At 43.4% G+C, this 19,277-nt stretch overlaps 1 protein-coding gene across 1 annotated transcript in view; it reads left to right on the top strand.

The window, feature by feature from the left end:
• NCAPD3 (non-SMC condensin II complex subunit D3) overlaps positions 1-19,277 on the top strand; it is a 47,559-nt gene that overhangs the window by 25,106 nt on the left and 3,176 nt on the right. Inside the window, exons 18-32 of the mRNA XM_074936725.1 lie at positions 315-412; positions 537-652; positions 2,043-2,150; positions 4,058-4,172; positions 4,265-4,372; positions 5,434-5,672; positions 6,404-6,483; positions 12,622-12,759; positions 13,118-13,251; positions 13,421-13,620; positions 14,286-14,396; positions 15,151-15,318; positions 16,375-16,544; positions 16,877-17,010; positions 17,166-17,243. Of these exons, the coding sequence (XP_074792826.1) occupies positions 315-412; positions 537-652; positions 2,043-2,150; positions 4,058-4,172; positions 4,265-4,372; positions 5,434-5,672; positions 6,404-6,483; positions 12,622-12,759; positions 13,118-13,251; positions 13,421-13,620; positions 14,286-14,396; positions 15,151-15,318; positions 16,375-16,544; positions 16,877-17,010; positions 17,166-17,243 (1,997 nt within the window). The remainder of the gene's footprint in view (positions 1-314; positions 413-536; positions 653-2,042; positions 2,151-4,057; positions 4,173-4,264; positions 4,373-5,433; positions 5,673-6,403; positions 6,484-12,621; positions 12,760-13,117; positions 13,252-13,420; positions 13,621-14,285; positions 14,397-15,150; positions 15,319-16,374; positions 16,545-16,876; positions 17,011-17,165; positions 17,244-19,277) is intronic.

Below are 19,277 nucleotides of genomic sequence, written 5' to 3'. Positions count from 1 at the left end.
TGCAGGGCAGGCCAAGAAAATGATCTCCTCTTCCTGTCTCTCCACAGCTAGAGTGCTGTTTGGTGACTGCTTAGATCAAAGTGCTTAATTTAAACTAACAGTGCTTCCGTCTAGGAGAGAAGCAGTGGCCTGCAGCCTTGAGCTAGAGCCCGATCATCTAGTACCTTAAAGTTGCCTTCAAGCTCTATCATGTTTTCATTCACCCTGACAGTTCTGCCTTCAGCATGCATAATCCAAATGAAAGGATTTTCTGACTCTAGTCAGTTTTTCTTCTTGGATTAATGTTTCTATTTGTCCCCTTTATGGCCTTTCAGACAGCAGAATACCAGCACTAATACCGCAGGTCACATCCTGTGTGTAATTGGACACGTTGCGAAGCATCTCCCCAGAAACACCCAGGGCAGGCTGATTGGTGAGTGCCTTGGTGTGGGTCAGTGTTCAGCTTTGCCTCCCAGCTCCACTGTATTTTTGTCTTTCTATTCATAGTCAGCTAGCATGAGCACTCACCTCAGCTAAGTGTTTGACCTTCTTTTCAGATGATATCAAGTGCTGGCTGAAGGAGTTTAAGTGTCCCCTGGAGGTGATCAGCCCAGCTGTTGAAGCTCTGCAGAAGCTCTGCCATGCGTACACAGATGCCCCTGGGGAGGCACAGGTGGGGCTTCGAATAGACTGTTTTAAAAGTGTATTTCACACATCTCGAGAAGGTTGTCTCTCGAAGCCGGAGATATTTTCCTCTCCTGAAAATGCTGGTTTCTTCAGTGCACAAAGGAAAGAGACTTCTGACTCTAGAAAATTGCACCTCTTTTCTGTTTAGCCATCTTGATTGGTATATCATACTAGCACTGGCATACACCTAGTGTTAAGGATGGGTTTGAGAGAGCTGCTGCTGCTTCTTTCCCCCCCCCCCCCCCCCCAAGAGAATGTTTTGCAGTTGAAATCCGCTGAATTCACTTCCTTAAGGGACCTACAGCAGTGCCTGTTTTGATACAGGGTTTTGTGTTTTGGATGCTTTTCCACTAGTTTATATTGAGGCTACAGACACGTTCTATATATGCCACCATAGATTAAGTTGGTCACTACCAACCTGCTATGGGCTCAAACAAGTGCAAGTAGGTGACCGTGTTTCTCAGGCTATGTTAATGAAAGAGCTTGTGACAAAGCCAAGGCAAACGGGGAAGGGGAGCAGGTTTGTGTGAAGATCTTTCCCCATTCTGCAGACCTCATTATAAAAGAAAGCTAGGGAGATTCTAACTTACTGGTGGAGAATTCTGCATCCCTTTTAATTTTGCCACCTGGTTTCCCTTCCTTTTATGCCCCATCTGTGTGCTCTGTCTCAGTAGCTGGGAAGTTGGCTATCTTCAGTAGCTAAGCTCTGGAGCTCACCCTAAGCAGTGTTGTTTTTTTTTTAAAAAAAAAAAAGGCTAAATTGGCATGAGTTTTTCCCTCAATATTAGACTCTTCCTACATATGGATTAATTTTCTTTCCCAACATTAATCACATCTACCTCATAATGGTGTCTTAGACACCTACCATGGGTAGCTATGTAAATAGCTTGAAAAAATGCAGTAACCACACTAGCTGCTGTAGGAACCACTGTGCTTTGCTGAGCTGCTGTTTAGTAAATTCCTATACCAATGTGCTAAAACGGGTTCTTCTGTTTCTATCACTGGGAGAGTGTAAGGTTCATAAAGCAATGCCAAATGAAGACAATTGGCCCTTTCTCTTTAGATACCAACAACCCCTGCATTTAAAGTTAAAACCTAAAGAGGAAAACAACTGTTCAGATCAGATGTTCTTTTGTAGATTTTACCCATATTTTGTTTGCAGCTGATTCCTGCAGCTAGATTGCTAAACAAAGACTGGGACAAGTTTTTAGCCGTAGAGAAACTGCTTAGTGTGAGGGCGCTGAGAGAGAGTATTCATTTCAGATTCGAGAAAAAGGTTTTCATTTACCACTTCAGGACTAATGCATGGAGGATGCTTTACCCATGATGCATTTCTTTAACGAGCACTGCATTGACTTGCCTTCATCTTGAAACAGAAGCTGCTCAACCAGGTATGTGGAGATCTAGTATCTGTCTGTGAGTGCTACATATCCAGTATAGTCCTCAAAGAGGATGGAGCAGAGCAGCTGCAAGAAGACCTCTTGGTAAGCTTGGTATCCTTTCTGTACTGATTGATCAAAGAATTCATTTGTTCCCTCTTTAAAATGATGATTCCATGATTGTCCAGCTGAGCATTATTCTCTGGAGTACTCTGCCTTGTACATTGATACAGGATTTTTTTGTTGTGGGGGTTGTTTTTTTGGCCTTTAGCTTGCTTTTCTGATATTTATTATGGAAATAAACATGAATTAGAATTATATATTTGTTTTTAAAATATTCACTGGAATAGTTCATGAGATGCAATACTTTGTTTTTCTGTGAGTCCTAGAGAACAACAGGCCCAGGCCAGTCACCACAAATTTGACACGGTGTTACACCAATAAGAAGTAGGGCTTGGAAAGTAGACTGCAAGTGGAAAGCTTTCCTTGATGAGTGGGACAGCCCAGGCTATCAACATCTACAGAATCTAGCCTTTCCTTAAACTACAAAAATAAATAAATAAACCTCTTTCCAGCCCTTATGGTAATGAAGACAACACTCCAAATGTGATCAGTGCAATGACCTTTTCTTTAATCTCAGTGGCTCTACATCAGATGTGCTTCTTTTATGGGAATTTGTCAGCAAATTTCAAGTCCATGGATTGAACGTAAAAATAGGTTCCTTCTGATTCACATATTGCCACCACAGTAAAGCATTCTGTAGACAAAAGGTTGTTTAGACCTCGTTTAGACCTGTGCAACCCCATTCTCTTAAAATTATAACGTCAGTTAGATCTGTGGAGCTTATTACTTTCACTTGGGATGCAGAAATGTAGCTGAGCTCTTAATTTGAAGGCAAAGTGGGGTTGCACGGGTGATCCTTTCAACTGGAATATGATTGAGTATCCTGTTGATGCACAATCCAGAACAGAATCCACTTCATTCTCCCAGTGTTGTGCTGGTTTGGCAGGAGTGGCAGTAGTTAGAAGTAGTAAAAGCTCTGTCAACTCAAGTCAGCAGATCTGACTTGAATACACAGAGAGCTGCTTTGAGTAAGAAATTCTCATTTTCACATATTCTCTTGTAGAGCAGCCCATTCTGAAAGGGATCTAGTCATTATCTGCATCCATTGGAGGCTGAAGAAGCATAGCTCCTCTATTCCCTTGCCACTCTTACTTTCTCAAATCTTGAGGTTTCTAGAGAGGGGAAAACATCATTAGTTTATAGTTATAGGGGAAAATACTAAATCCCTGTGGTATTTCTCCGAGTACATGTCTATAGACTTTTGTGTGTAAGTGACTGGATATCATTCCTAATGGAAATTTTGAGTGATGTGCCAGAAAGCTACAGAATAGACTTGATTTCAAGAGTTCTGGGGGAGCTGCAGTGATTGTACTAATGCAAAATGCATCATGTTATTGCCTTCATTTTTGTTTTTTGTTTTTTTTTGGGGGGGTGGGGGAATAGTAGTTTAATTTCCCGTTTGCAACTTGTCAATAGTACATGTCACCACTGAAATTCACCATGTAGTAGGGACAGATCTAAAGGAACTTGGCTCTCTGTAGTTAGACAGGTTTCAGAGTAGCAGCCATGTTAGTCTGTATTCGCAAAAAGAAAAGGAGTACTTGTGGCACCTTAGAGACTAAAAAATTTATTTGAGCATAAGCTTTCGTGAGCTACAGCATCCGATGAAGTGAGCTGTAGCTCGAAAGCTTATGCTCAAATAAATTTGTTAGTGTGTAAGGTGCCACAAGTACTCCTTTTCTTTTTGCAGTTAGACAGTAACGAATTAGATCTAACTGAGCCTCATACACAGGTGATGCCTTCCCTTTTAAAGGGCAGAGGGAATTTTAAGCTCTTTTGGAAGCTGTAGCACCGTTGAAACGCTGGCTGACTTGGGTAACGTGTGAAAGCTTGTTGATTTAATTGTCAGCCCTGCTGTTCTCTTTTGACAGTGTTGCTTTTCTCTTTAGGTGAGACATCTCTTCACCTTGGGTGAGACTGCACAGTTATGTCCAGCCAAAGTGGAGAAACGCATCTTTCTTTTGATTCAGTCTATTCTGGCTTGTCCTGTCAATGTAGATCAGTGTGAGGCCCTCCTTTTACTCTTAAATTTGCATTTATGAACTAAAACTCTCTCGTTTTGAGGGTATTTTAATTTTTGGTCTGTTGTTTCCCAGTGTCTAGTCCTCCAGATGGTGAGGAACTCCCAGTTTCTCAGCCACTGTCCCAAATCAGAGGATCTGCTATGCCCTCAGTGGTCAGAGCCCATGCATTCATTACACTAGGTAAGAGCTGCCCTGTCATGGGAATAGATGCTGTGTACCACTGATTCCTACCCTTTTCTCTCTTCCCTGGTTACAATTGCTACAGCTGTTCTGCATGAGCTTACACACAGAGATGAACTGTATTCAGTGTTTATAGTGATACAGCTCCAAGCTTTCAGGTAACTCCCTGCAGTGACTATGTGCACACACCAATAAAAATATGTAGCTTTACCATATCTAACCAGTGAGTAGCACAGTTAGCGGGACCTGAAGAACCCTGCAGACTTGCACCAGCTTGGTGGCATCTGATTATGGAACTACGTGATGCACAAGAGGCTCAACAGGGGGATGGAGGGAATTCAATGCTTTCCAGAGCAGGCTGTGTTAGAAAAGCTGTCTGATGACAGTTTATATGTTTGACTTATACGAATGATGAGCCAGAGCCTTTGTGTTAAAGGCCGGGTAGAATATTTGTCTCCTATATGAGGAAGGATGTTAGAACTAGATTCTGTTCCCAGCTCTGCTTTATACTTCCTGTGTGATTGTGGACATATCACTTCTCTAGTGTGGGAGTACTATTGCTTCCTCACTTATGCACCTCATGACGCTCAATCCTTTGTTCTTAAAGAGCTTAGAAACGTTTAGAGGTGCAAAATATTAGTGTTATTTTTAAAGGCTTCCTAGTAATGTTATTGGGGTGGTTCTTTTCTTGTTATGCATAGGACATTAGGCTGCATTCTGAGCTCCCTATGGCCCTTTGGAAAAGAGGAAATGGGGTTACTAGATCCATGATATAGGCCTCATGTTTTCTCAGAAGAGGGATGGGACAATCCTCCTCCTTGATTACATTTCCCTTGAGGTGGGTTGTGGGTTTCTCATACAGTCTCCACTAAGACTTTCTTGCTTTTATTCCCTTGTTTACTTCTTGCTCTCGCTATTTTCTGCTTTCATTTCTCCTTGGCCTTATTTTTCTGTCCATGTGTTTTGACTTGTATGCCACCAAGAGGAGGTGGAAAGATAGCCCTGAGGAGGTGAGGAACTGTAACATTCATAGCCCCAATTCTTTCCTCTCTGTGTGACAGGTAAGCTGTGTCTGCAGCATGAGGATCTAGCAAAGAAATGTGTCGCAGCCCTAGCTCGTGAGCTAGAGGTGTCTGAGGATGTGGCCATTCGCAATAACGTTGTCATAGTTATGTGTGACCTGTGTATCCGCTACACCACCATGGTGGACAGGTACATTCCCAACATCTCCATGTGCCTGAAGGACCCGAAGCCCTTCATCCGCAAGCAGACACTGATCCTGCTTACCAACCTTCTTCAGGTGACTAGCGGGCTTAGGCTAGTTCTCACTACTCCATTCCAACAGCCTCCATCATACAGAATCCTAGCAACCTGCACAATGGATACGCTGCTTTCAGATTGACCCTAAAATACCCTTTCAATCTCCCCACACTTTAAGATGCACTTAACAGTAAACTGTTACTGCCATAGTTCGTTAACTAGGGTGAATAAATAGACTTCCAGCATGGTAGTTCATCAGGCTATCCAAATGATTTTAGTTCAAGGTTTGTCTATCATGTTTTTTCTTGAATCTGCAATTTCACCCACAGTAGATGGGTGTAACAGGTGTCCACCAAGCAGAAGCAGGGCACTAACCTTCTCTGGTGATCTATCAGTTATGGTGTGGACATCAATATGTGAGAGGCAGAAGATAGTCTACCCCCGGTTTAATAATGTATCCTAGGTAGGCAGACTACCAATGTGTTAATTCATGAGAACAGTATAAAGGAGTGCCTTTTTGGCACCTCAGCATTGGAGTTCAGATTTTCTCTCTCTTCCCTTGTTCTGCTAACATTTAATGGTAAATCAGGACACTTGCTGCTATGGCATTTAAATAAATGTACTATTTTCAGAATTAAGGAATCTTGAGCTTTATTTTGTGTGCCTCCTGATATGACCCAGAGGGTGTATCTGGGTGCAAGCTGAAAAATCAAATAGGGTCATTCATTCCTGGTTCATGCTGACGGTTCACTGTCTACTTCTTTCCTGTAGGAGGAGTTTGTGAAGTGGAAGGAGTCCCTGTTCTTCAGATTTGTCAGTTCTCTGGTGGATCCCAACCCAGATATTGCAAGGTAGGATACCAGTTCCATAAACTATCCGGATAGCAAAGCAAACTGAATCTCACATCCCAGCTGTTAATTCTGAATGTAACAGAGAAATCTCCATGAGAAAGATCATGTGCTCTCTAATCCCTGCCCACTTTCTCCCTAGTTATGCCCTAATAAAATTTTGAAAGTGGGAATGGAGGAGTGGGAAACTTCACTCCGATCCTGACCTGATCTGAAAGTACAAGAGTGACAGGAGGGAGAAGAGTGAGCGATACAATCTGTTCCCTCTTTCATGTGTGCATGGAACTGGGTACTGGCCTCTAGGTCAGAGGGCATGACTGGAGAGGCCAGTTACTCTTTCCATGTGTCCAGGGAAAGCAGATGCGGGCCAGGAAAATAATGGAAGTAGTCATTGGGAGCGAGGAAGAGGGTCCAGGGAAGCAGTTAGTGTCTAGGAGAGGGAGGATGTAGGGCCATTCCAGACCATTGTTCATTTAAAGCCCCAAGTCTGCTTTATAGAACAGGCAGGGCAAGACTCCCCTCTTTCCCAAGCCAGTGTTGCCTGGTGTTTGGAGTTATTAGGCCCACTTGGGGTGGATCAAGAGACTGAGTTGACTGAGTGGGTGACTCAAAAGTAGATTCCAGGCCCGGTCAAGGAGGAGCTGCTGGAAGGAGCTGCTGAGAGGAAGAATTCAGCCAGCACACAGGTCCTAAGAAAGAGGGCTGTGCAACCCCTGAACTTGAGGGGAGAAGAGTTCGCAGGCCATAGAGGCCAGGATTTAAAACAGTCCCCCTGGATGTAGAGCTGTGAAACCTGGAAACTAAGGGGAGGCCAAAAGGGCTCTTTAGGGAACCAGATGATATTTAATATTCCTTCTCTCCTGGACTTTAATTTATTAAAGAGTCTGGGTGTAAACTGGAAGGAAACTGAGGTAGGGTGCCAGAAAGGACACATCAGGCCACAAGGGAGTACCCTAGGGTGGCACTGACTACAGGGCAGCTCTGCCCTTTCTATCTTGCCTTGATTTACATACATGTGGGAATGGGAACTTTGAAACAGGTGTTCTAAAAACTGCCCTCCCACTTTACATAGTAGACTTAGGTTAGAGTTCAATACTCTAACTTGTTTTTGCATGTTGTTGTTCATTTTCCTTTTAAACATCATACCATGGCTTGAAGATCTCCTGCGATACTGATACCAGGGATCCTGCAGAATTAGTCTGAAATCTGAATTGCTTGGGTTCTGTGGGCTTAAAGATCTTGATTTTACCCAAATGTAGTTCAAAAGGTACCATAAGTTATTACTGTCTGACACCCGTTTTGGCCTTGGTGCAGTAATTTGGTGGTTCTGGTCTAGTCCTTACTGGATGGGTGTTAATATAGAGCTCCACTGTATTCAGTACTGACAAGGACCCTTGTTGTCTGTCTCAGTAGGAAGGGCAGTGGGAACAGAGGGACAGAGCAGAGGGACGTGGAGAGATGAACTCCCTTGCAGGTTACCCTTCTAGGGAATGGATGGGTAGATGATGCGTGCAGCGGAAGCTTGCTCAACCGCTGTCAGTGTTCCTGCTTACTCCAAATAAATTGAGGATTACAGTCAGGGCCATCAGTCTGGGCCTGTTCATGAGCACTTTTATAATCAATCCTGGCCCTTCCCAGTAGGTGGCGGCATTGCTGCATCATATTCACAACGCTTTAGGTATGGAACAATAACAGTTTCTGTTGGGAGCCTGTTTCTGGGCATTTATATTCAGCAGGTGCACACAGACAAAAACCCTTTATTCCAGGCTGGGATTGACATACAGCTCTTGGCCTTGCAACGACTAACATTGCAAAATATATAAAATTGGATTTTTGTTTAGTTTTCTTCCCTTTCTGAGTTCTGGGAAGTAGAACATTATACATGCTTTGATTTTCAGCTGCTGCTTTGTACTCTCTTGGCAATTAAGCTAATTTGTCAAGTGCTTATTCTGTTGCACATAACTGGTGACTTTTGATATGGGGAGAAGCGAGGGGGATGACTTTAGACACACCCCAGTCATAGGCATGTCAGAAGGTAACTACTGCTTCTCTACATTAACTGCTTTTCCTGTTGTTTTATTGTACAGTAGATTGAATTCAATTTGAATCCTTGAAACAAAATACCACTTGAATCAGCACAGTTACCGATTCTCTCAGATCAATACTAATTATTAACTTTCTGGGAGGGAAAACAAACCTACTGACCTGATAATTGCTCCTTTTTAAGGCAGTTAATATTTTCTTTTCCAATGACCAATTTAAAGTACTCAATTGAAAAGGTTTTGCTTGGGCAATGATCGGCGTTGTTTCAGTGCCCACAAAGCTATTTACATCTGGAATAGCGAACTTAACCCCAGGTTCAAATAGGGTTAATGGCCTGACTTCCAGTAGTCTCCCAAAGCACAGTGATTCATAGCAAAGTGTCAAGCTTTCTTCTTACCTCACCATAATGTGCTTGGGTTTTGCCTGCATGGTGTCAGTGCAGGGTCTCACTGACTTCATAAGCTGCAATTGCTAGGCACGGCCTGCTGAGCTGCTGACTGAATGATTCGGCCTTCATTTTAGCTCTCGAATTCTTACCTTAAATCACATCTATAACAATTGCACATCGAGCTTATTAATTTGGGCAGCCTGCTCAAATGGGGATGAACTGTATGAGGCCCTGAGGACTTGCTTAGGGAATGTATTTAAAGGTGAGCTGCCAGGGAATTTTTTTTTTTTTTTTTTTTTTTTTAATGGCTTCTGCCCTTTTTCCCATTTCTGATTTAATAAGCCATGGGAAAATGTGGTGGGGGGAGTTGAGAAGTTTCTCCTTGCTTTCTAACTGAGAAACAGCAAGCCTGGTCTCCCGTGGTTATACAGGTGTATTTCCTGGATGTCAGAGAGCATGTCTGAGAGTTCTCCCTCTTTCATATGTGGAATGGGGATAGCTGAATCTTTAACAAATGTCTAAAATGTTAATAACTAGAGTTAGAGAGCTGATGATAAAAATCCCTCCCCTTAAATAGCTCAGGTTTCACTCTCTAACTCTTGCAATGCTAGAGACAAGGTAGGTGAGATAATATATATTATTGCATTTTTTAATTGGTTATATCTTTTCTTCCAGTGCTGGCACTTTGCTAGTTCTCAAGACAACACTGTTCTAAGGCAGACAAGACCTGAAATTCATATGTAAAAAAGCAAGGAGAAACCCCCTCCGTTTTCCCCTTCCCAAAAAGACAGGCCTTATGGCTGTATCATAAATAAAGCCAAAGTGCCCCATGGCCCTTTTTAAAAATCCTTTGTAGATCCCTTTTAAACATAGGTCTAGACAAAATGAGTGTCTAACAATTTTTGTTGTTAGGATTCCCCCCCACCCCGCCCCACACACACTCTTATGAACCATGTTTAAAAATCATGTTCCACCTAGATGCTTTTTAGCTTTATTTCTGTCCCTCCCCTATCTCCTCCCTGGGCTTACCTTCATGCAAGCGTTTTTCACTAAAGCAACCTGTAGTTCTGACCCCTGGATTGGTGTAGGGATAGATCTCAAACCCTTTGCATTTCACACTACACACATACATAGCAAATACCATCTTCCTTTCCGTAGAATTCAGAGAACTCAGGTGATACCTAAAGCCAAGTATGTATGGGTAAAGGACTTTAAACTTTCTGCAGTGAATGTGTTTCTGATCTCCCAGAATAGCAAAGGGCAGAATGTAAACTACTATAAAATGCCAGATTAGATGGTGAAGGCATGACATCGGAGAGTAAGTGATGCATAAGAGCTCCCTGCACCAAAACCTTTTCCAGGCCAGAGATTTTTTTCCAATCTATTCCCCTTGTGAATGCTTTACTACTGTGCAAACATGCCTAGCCTCCACCTGTTGGTATCCCTTGTGCCTCAGGCCAGGCCTCAGCTGCTGTCCATTGGTCAGATCACTGATGATAACTCAGTCCAGGAAACTCCCTGAATATTTTCCCAGTACACAGGTGTTTCCTGAGTGAGCATCATCCTTTGTATTTCTTGATAGGAAGTAAAAGCAGTTAAGTGTTGCTTATGACTTTTCCATGCACAACCCATTCAGCAGCTCCTGAAAATTCTGCCCAGACCTCTAGTGTAAAAACCAAAAAGTGGACCTGCAAAGTTAATTGAATTCATAAGTTAAAGTCTGTTTCAAGGACATGGGACAGCTTGTTGCAAAAGTCTAATGTCTCATGGAATGTACTGTTTTGCCCCTCAACTTGGCTTGCTGTGGACAGCCAGCAGCATTGGCAAGAGCCAGATCTAATGCGAGTAAGAACTATGCAAGCTTTCATATACAGCTGTGCCTGTGCGTTTCGCTGTAGCCGAGACCCTCCAGTTCAATACTTTAGCTTTCCTGGTCCTCTGGTCTTGTGTCCCCACACTGCTCTGCTAAAATACCTTTATCTGAGCAGGCTTTCATATCTTTTCCAGCATTTGAGTCCTGTTGTTCCAATTTAGCATCCTGTCCCTAGCAGCAGCTGCCATTTGGGTGGTAGCTTTGAAATGAGATTGTAGTTACACATTCTCATAGTGCTCATCACAGTCATGTCTGAGCATGACACAGACATGACTGTGTTTATCCTCACAATCCCCTTGTGAAGTAGGAGAAACTCCTCTTTCCATTTTATAGATGGGAAACCTAAGCGCAGAGCAACTAAGTGATTTGCACAAAGTCACACAGGAAGTTTATGGCAAAACTGGGTGTTAAATCTAGTTGTTCTGAGTTCTAGTTGAGTGCCTTAACCACAAGGCAATTTTCTTCCTCCTTTTGTGTGTGGCCAAGCTCCCACTCCCAGTCAAACCTGAATCTCATCAGTCAACATAATCCAAGGTCACTGAGCTTGCAAAACCTTTGTCATTGTTTGTTTAAACTACTGTCTTGATCTACAACAGCGTGTACCAGGCTGAGAGGGATGAAGAAGCCTTCTGTTTGTAACAGAATCTTGTATTATCAACTCAACTGATCATTGTCCAGGCTAAAGCTGTAATTACTCTAAGTGCCTAAATCCCTTTTGAAAATATGTAGGCTCCTAAATCAGCTAGGTGTTGTGATGCTGGGTGCAGCAGTGCCTTGATACCTTTAAAAATCTGGGCCTTAGTCTCCTAAGTGTCTGTCACTTTTTAAAACAGGACTTAGGCTTGGAAGTCACTATAGGGCTTGTCTACACTTACCGGGGATCAACGCACGGCGATCGATGTCAAACGCAGCTTGCTCTCCCGTTGACTCCTGTAGTCCACCTGAACAAGAAGTGCAAGGGGAGTTGACGGGAGAGCGTCTCCAGTCGACATCGCGTAGTGTGGACCCCGCGGTAAGTAAATCTAAGTATGTCGACTTCAGCTCCGTTATTCACGTAGCTGAAGTTGCGTAACTTAGATCGATCTCCCCCCTTAGTGTAGACAAGGCCAAGAGTTATTGAAAATGTTATGCCTGGTTTATTGTTCATCAAAGTTACTTCTCTCTCTCTCTCTCTTAACTGTGTTGAATTATAAAGAGAAATAAATGTGCACCATAGATGCTGAAAGCTTTTCAGCACAATTCTGGATGGGGGAAAAACGGGGCTTAAAGTAAATAGTTCAGCATCTTTCTCAAAGCCCTGATGTGGGAGAGAAAGTTACTACAGAGAATTCTTTCCTGGGTATCTGGCTGGTAAATCTTGCCCACATGCTCAGGGTTCAGCTGATCGCCATATTTGGGTTCGGGAAGGAATTTTCCTCCAGGGCAGATTGGAAGAGGCCCTGGGGGTTTTTCGCCTTCCTCTGCAGCATGGGGCATGGGTCACTTGCTGGAGGATTCTCTGCACCTTGAAGTCTTTAAACCATGATTTGAGGACTTCAATAGCTCAGACATAGGTGAGAGGTTTATCGCAGGAGTGGGTGGGTGAGATTCTGTGGCCTGCATTGTGCAGGAGGTCAGACTAGATGATCATAATGGTCCTTTCTGACCTTAATGTCTATGAAAGGGTTAAATGTTGTATTGAGGAAGATTTAATTCTCCAGAGTCTGTTTCTGCCATGCCCTTTGAGTACAACCTGTGGGGTTGCTGAATTAGCAGGACACCTCGCTATAATTCAGGAGGTGGCCCCCAGAATGAAAGAGGTTTTCTGGTGGTTTTAATTTTTCAACTCTGTATCCAGGTTTGGGGAGTTCTGCCTGGTGCACTTGTTACTGAAGAGGAATCCAGTCATGTTCTCCCAACACTTCATTGAGTGCATTTTCCACTTCAACAGCTATGAGAAACACGAGAAGTACAACAAATTCCCCCAGAGTGAGCGGTCAGTGAATATTTGGCCACCTCTCTTTTCATGTTAATGGGAGTTGCATGTGAATATCAGTGTGGTGCTGGGCATGCAGTCTTTGGGCCTGGAGCAAAGCTTTCTTGGTCACTTTTTATAGTGCGCGGCAATGAAAGATAAAATCCTAAGAATAATTCATATTAAGGTAACAACGCTCTGCCTTCCCCCGGCACCTTCCATGAGAGACTTCTGAATAGTATGTGTGGGTATGTGTTATGCAGTAGGTTTCTAGACCTTTAAGGTGGCATTCAAATGTTTCTTGCTAGATTTAGTCTAGTTACTTCTGTAATTCCATGTACATGTGTTAGCCTGAGGTAAAATGTCTTTATCTATACAGGGAGAAGAATCTCTTTTCTCTGAAGGGGAAAGATAACAAAGGAAAAAGAATGCAGATCTACAGGTTCCTGCTAGAGCATTTTACAGATGAGCAAAGGTTCAACATCACTTCTAAAATCAGCCTGAACATCCTGGGTAGGGGCATCATTTTTGGCACAGAATGAGTACTGTAAAAATAAATCCTATGATGAGCCAGTTGCATCGGTTTAGCCTCTGGGTGCAGCACAGGGACCCTTCTGCCCTGGCTTATGTTTAGCAGCATGGTTCTGGGAATAAAAATCTTCCTCCTCCTGGTCTCTTACAGCATGCTTTGTGGATGGCATCCTCCCACTGGACATGGAAGCCAATGAGTTGCTCTCAGATACATTTGAAGTCCTTAGCTGCAAAGAGATCAAACTGTCTGCTATGAGATCTAAACCAGATGAAGATATCCAGCCAGTTGAGGATGAAATGGCCATGGCCAATGCTGTCATGCAGGCAGCACAAAAGAAACTCATCTCACAAGTGAGTACCACTTGGCATGCAGTGGGAAGAGTGGGCACAGCACTGAATGAAATCTAAACCTGCAGCTAGGGACAATCTTGAGTAAAGTCACTGATCTATAGTAGGGACTGCCACCCATCTCCCCAGATTATATGCCCATACATTCCTTGTGATCTGGGGACAGCTAGTGAATCTGTGCAAGCAGCATGTGTTGCAAAATGAAAATGTCCTATAAAGGAGTGCTGATTTCTGGAGGTTACCTACACTTGAACAGACAATTTGAATTAGAATGTGCCAGCAGTTTGGCAACTAACATGTTTAAAATGATTTCTCCCTAGTTCAAGAGCCCAATTCAGACTTGGTGTAAACAGACAGGACTCCACTAAAATCAATGGAATTACACTGTGGCTCAGTTTGGCTCTAAGAGACACTGACGGGTGAAGCGTTTGAAGTTAATGATAGGTTTTGATGCAGCTGTCAGCAACTTGCCATTAGAATGACTGACGTGGACCAGCGTAAAAGGCAGATCATGGATTGGGATAAAGTGAAACCATCACTACACTACATGTGTGCTTATATTAAGCTGTTACTCGTTTATTGTTTAGGGGCCATTTATCTACATAAGAATGAAATGAACCATCCCTTGTTCTGTCATGTTAAGTGTTTGTGTGTTATTTAAACTACAGGTTCAGAAGAAGATCTTCATAGAAAACATCATCCCAATAATCACTTCTTTGAAGTCTTTGTTGGAACAGACTAGGATTCCAGCTCTGAGAGACCTCATGAACTATCTCCGGGTAAGGAAAGACTTGTGATTTTTCTCTCAGGTTGCGAATTTGGAAGTGTGGCCAGAAGTAGAACCCAAGGTAGAGCCCTGCGTAGGCTGTTTTTTAATCCCGCTCCTGTCCTGCCCCACAGTATCCACTCCCACCCGCTCCTGCATTGTTTCTTGCATTTTTATTCTGTTCCCCCGGCAAAAACCTTGCTTAAATTTAAGTATTAAAATCTTTATTTTAAAAAAAAAACAAACTTACTTCACAGTGCTGAAATTCTGTTTATGACAAACTGGTGATTGATTTAGTGCAAGTTACCACCCACCCAATCCTGCCCACAACAGAGTATATTTTTCCTGTTCCCACTGTTATTTCCAGTCCCACTGCACGGCTTTAACACCATATGAGGAGGTTTTGAAACCCAGTAAAATGTATTGTACAGCTTTGTAGGGTAAACCATTGCTTTCTGATAGCCAGGTTGCTCTGGTGGTGATGGGAGTGCAGAAGAGGGCTGCGTACATTAAGTAAAAGGCTTCCCTCTGTGGAGTAGGCAGAAACCTTTAATGTTCATAACAATGAGTAGCATTATAAAGTCATGAATCAGCAGTAGACCTCTTTGATGGACTCTCTCTTTCATTTAAACAGAAACAGTTCTGCTGTCCCAACTAGCGTTTTCTTTTGGACTTTCAGAGCTATGATGTGAACATGGGCAGTAAGTGCTGGTCAGCTGAGATTTTAAGATGGGGAAGTAAAATAAACTGACTGTTGTGTCTTCCAGGAAGTGATGCAAGATTATCGGAATGAAATCAAAGACTTCTTTGCGGTAGACAAGCAGCTGGCAGCTGAGCTGGAGTATGACATAAAGAAATATGAAGAGCAACTGGCCAGGGAGAGAGAGATGGGAGCAGGTCAGACAGAGGTCGTCAATGTCATGAACACAATACAGGTACTGGCTCCCACCAGAGTAAGGTGTATGCTGCAATAGCACCCAGTGGTCATACAGCTTATAGCTATAGATCATGCTAGAGAACCAGTGGATACCACCTGACTGGTTTTCCTCTATCTTTCTTACCACTATAGTTCCTGCTGACCAGGGCTTTATTTTTTTAGAGGCATTGATAACAGGTTTTAAAACCCCATCCAGACAAAAACCCGTACCTCTCACACATCCATAAATTCAAACAGATCTTCCAATCTAATATACTATGTGCATTGCTCTGTACTTCCACAATCAAAATATCACTCGTCAGTTTCAACTTCACTTTCTAGGCAATTTCAGTTCCTGGTTCTCTTTGTACTAGAACAATCCTGCAATGTTTGTTTGCAAGCTATTCTCAGGTATGTAAATCCAAACCATGCACAGTGTTTATACAATCAGAAAACTCATGAAAACCTTTGTCTACACAGCCTGAAAAGTTAGGCAGAACATTTTTTGTACAAAACCCAAAACTGCAGGTCTAACTTGAGAGCATTCATTTGAACTTGCTGGCTGTGGCCAGTCCTTTGCTAACTGGCAAAGTTCTTTCTCTCAATGGGTGTTGAGGAACTGGCAGCTGTATTTCTCACAGCTCCTTCTGTGATAGGGACCTCTCTCCCTACATTACACCTTATGAAGGGAACTGTGTCACTACTGAAGTAACTCACCCTTGACTAGAAATAGCTAAATTATACGTCTCTTCAGATGTTGTAGGACAAGACTTTCAAAAGTGATGAGTGATCCTTAGCGCCTCAATTTTTGACTACATAACATGACATTTTAAAGGCGCTTGACTTTCAACTCCTGCCATTGAAATTGAGACCTCTTTTAAGATGTGTCAGGTTGAGCACCCAGATTCACAAGTGATTTTTGAAAATCTTGGCCTGTAGATACTGCTCCTTGGCACGTCTTAACCAGACACATTGTATACATAACATGATATGGTGTGTGTGTGTGACAGTCATGTAAATTACATGCATAAAACAATGGAATTATGGCAAACCCATTTCCCCTTCTCTTCCCTAGCAGTCCCCAAGTTCAGACACAGCGGTACCTCCTAGCGGCCACAACAACAAAGCCCAGTCACCTGTTGCTGAGAGACGGTCTTCGTCGTCTGGGTCTCCTGCTTCCCCTTCTCCATTTGGGTTTACTACACCCAGAGCTGGCATTTTGAAACAGCAGCCATTTAGACCCAGGTATGGATTGCAAATTTACAATGGGTTAGAATGATGCTGTGCAGATGGGTATTAGGTAGTGTGTCAAGGCTCCAGAGCCATTGCATTGCCTGTCATCTTCTCTTTGCTCAGCTCAACAATGTGAATACCAGCAGTAGTTAGACCCTGCTGTTTCACCATAGCCTTATCTTTTGTGTTCTCTGTGAGTGTGTGTGTGTATGTGAGAGAGAGAGAGGTTGCTGGGGATTTGAAAGTGAGTTGGGAGTGAGCAAGATCTTCCCTACATCTTCTCATCTGGAGTGACTTGTAGAAGGAAACTCCTTAGAGCATTTGTGGCTTCTTTTGCCCAATAGGCAGATGTCCCTGAGCACGCTTGCCATCCTGAACTCTGCCAAGAAAGCCATGGAAGCCAGTAACAAGCAGCGCAGCAAGAGTGTAGGAGGAAGGCGGCCTTCTTCTCCAGCAAGCACAAGCGACAGCAAGCAAGGTAAGCAGCCAGCAGCAGGCTTTTGCCCATTATAGAGCAGGTTTAATGTGGAAGCCACTTGGTTGTTTAGACCTCTGAGCAGGAGGTGTGGTTGTAGAACTGTCTTGGGGAGCAGCTTTCTGTCCTTAACTTTTTTTTTTTCTTGTTACTTTTAGTATCTTTGTGTAGCCTAAACCAACAGTCTACTGGAGCGAACGTTTCCCTGGTGGGCCGAGCAATCAGTACTCCTGACCGTAAGTAACCCAACTGCATATGTTCCACGCTGCCCAAGAACTCCCTTGTTTGTACAGATGCACCAACGTAGCCCCCACTGTAGTGCAGCGGTAGTCAACCTTTCATTACTGGAGAGCCACTTATCTCTGGATTATTATACAGCTATATTGCCGTGGTGGCCAAACGAAAGTCTTCGACAGCCACAGCATGATGTCCTAGTGTGGAGTCAGTGTATAATAGGGTCTGTGCTCCTGGCTGATGAATGGAGGGAATAGTGGCTCCTTTTTTCTCCCAACTTCTGGGCTGCTGAGGAGGGGAGTTTGCCCTAGTTTTTCCTGGCTCATCATCTGATTTGGAGTGTTCCCTAGACTGACCTACATCTCCCAGGCTGCCTGTGCTGTGCTGTTGCTCAGCGCTGCTTCCTGTGATCATCTGAAGCATGAACCGAGTACCACCACACTAGAAAGGATACCTGTTCGGCATTTGCCTTTGGTTCGATGAAGGGCCCAGCCGAGACCTATTCTATCACTGAAGGTGTTGACGAGCTGCAACAGCAGAAAGATCTTTGTACAATTGGCTTGGATCTGATAAAGTGGTATTAGTAACCTATGAAGTATTCTCAGAGAGTGAGCTCTTCTCTAAATAAGAGCTGAAGTGAGTGTTGGGGAAGCAGTAATCGTTTTGTTCTCAGCTGTGGAAACAAGCTATGTAAACTGCAGCAGTAATGAATTGGGAGAACTCTGATACACAGGTCACTCATAAGTGTCTCTCTGCCCATTATGTCTGTGGCAGCTAAATTGCAGCCTCACAAAACCTGACCTCGAAAAATTTCCATTTATTGGAGCCTTCTCTGATCTAGTTCCTGTGGGTTACACAATATCCCTTTTGTGATAATAAAAGACAGTTGATTATTCATTTCTTAGGACTTTAGAAGTATCCGAATGACATATGGCAACACAAATGCTCCCCGGGTTATGCAAGACCCAACTTACACAAATTCGCACTTACGGAAAAAGTTCCATAAGCCAGAAATAGGATTTTCGAGTTGCGGAAATTTTTGCGTAATGTACGGGTATACGTTTCTGACTTACGCAAAATTCGAGTTACACAAGGCTTTCTGGAACGGAACAATTGCATAAATCAGGGGGGCGTCTGTAATCCAAATCCCTCTGATCATCTAAATGAGGCAAGCATGTGCAGAGATAGTGGGAAATGTGGCAGCCCACTTCCTGTTATCCTTTTGGAGGAGACCGCTGGGGTAGTTCCTGGGTGGGCAGTACAGTGCCAGAGCCCCACTTTTGTACAGTTCATATGTACTGGAGCATGGATGCAGAAGAGACTATGAAATGTTACTGTGCTGAGCTGCCTTATCAATCCATTTAGTCTGCTCTCCTTTTCCTTTCCCACTTCTGAATTTCTTTAGGGCACATACTATACCAGTTGCTCTGCGTGTGGGATCAACTTCCTCACCCTCCCCCACAAAAATAAAGGAAACTCCATCTTAACTGTAGCAATGACAGGTCGGCTATCATTAAACAGTTTTTTGGCTTGATATTTGAAGTTAGGTGTGAACGATTGCCTGTACTTCAGTTGTGTAGAAATACCTCGTGTGCACACAAAGTGGGTATTCACATATCTGCATGGCCATTTAGGCAGCAGACTGGCTGCTTACATGTGCAAATATCTGATCTCCATGTGCAAACAGAAGCCAAGCACAAACAACTGGTTGCATTTAATGGACAATCTGACCCTTACCCATTGTGTATTCTCCACTCTTTTATGCTTGTTCCGTCTGTCTAGTTATCTACATCACACCAGTCCACTGGGCTACCTGAGCACTTAATGCTTTTTGCAGATAAGATGTTGTCTACTGGGATGCTATACAGAGCCGAAATCTTTCCTTCATCGACTGCATGTCTGTCTCGGGGGCTCGCGCTGCTGCTCCACTTAAGAGCCATATGCTGTAAAATGGGGAGAATGTTAATCCCCAGTGGCACCAGGCCTAAAATCCTTCTTTGTTTCCTGGCAGCCTGTGTTCTCAGCAGTGACAAGCT

The sequence above is a fragment of the Natator depressus genome, chromosome 22, assembly GCF_965152275.1.
Source record: "Natator depressus isolate rNatDep1 chromosome 22, rNatDep2.hap1, whole genome shotgun sequence".
NCBI lineage: Eukaryota > Metazoa > Chordata > Testudines > Cheloniidae > Natator > Natator depressus.
The sequence above is the reverse complement of the archived record's forward strand: the minus strand, read 5'-3'. Positions and strand labels throughout refer to the sequence as shown.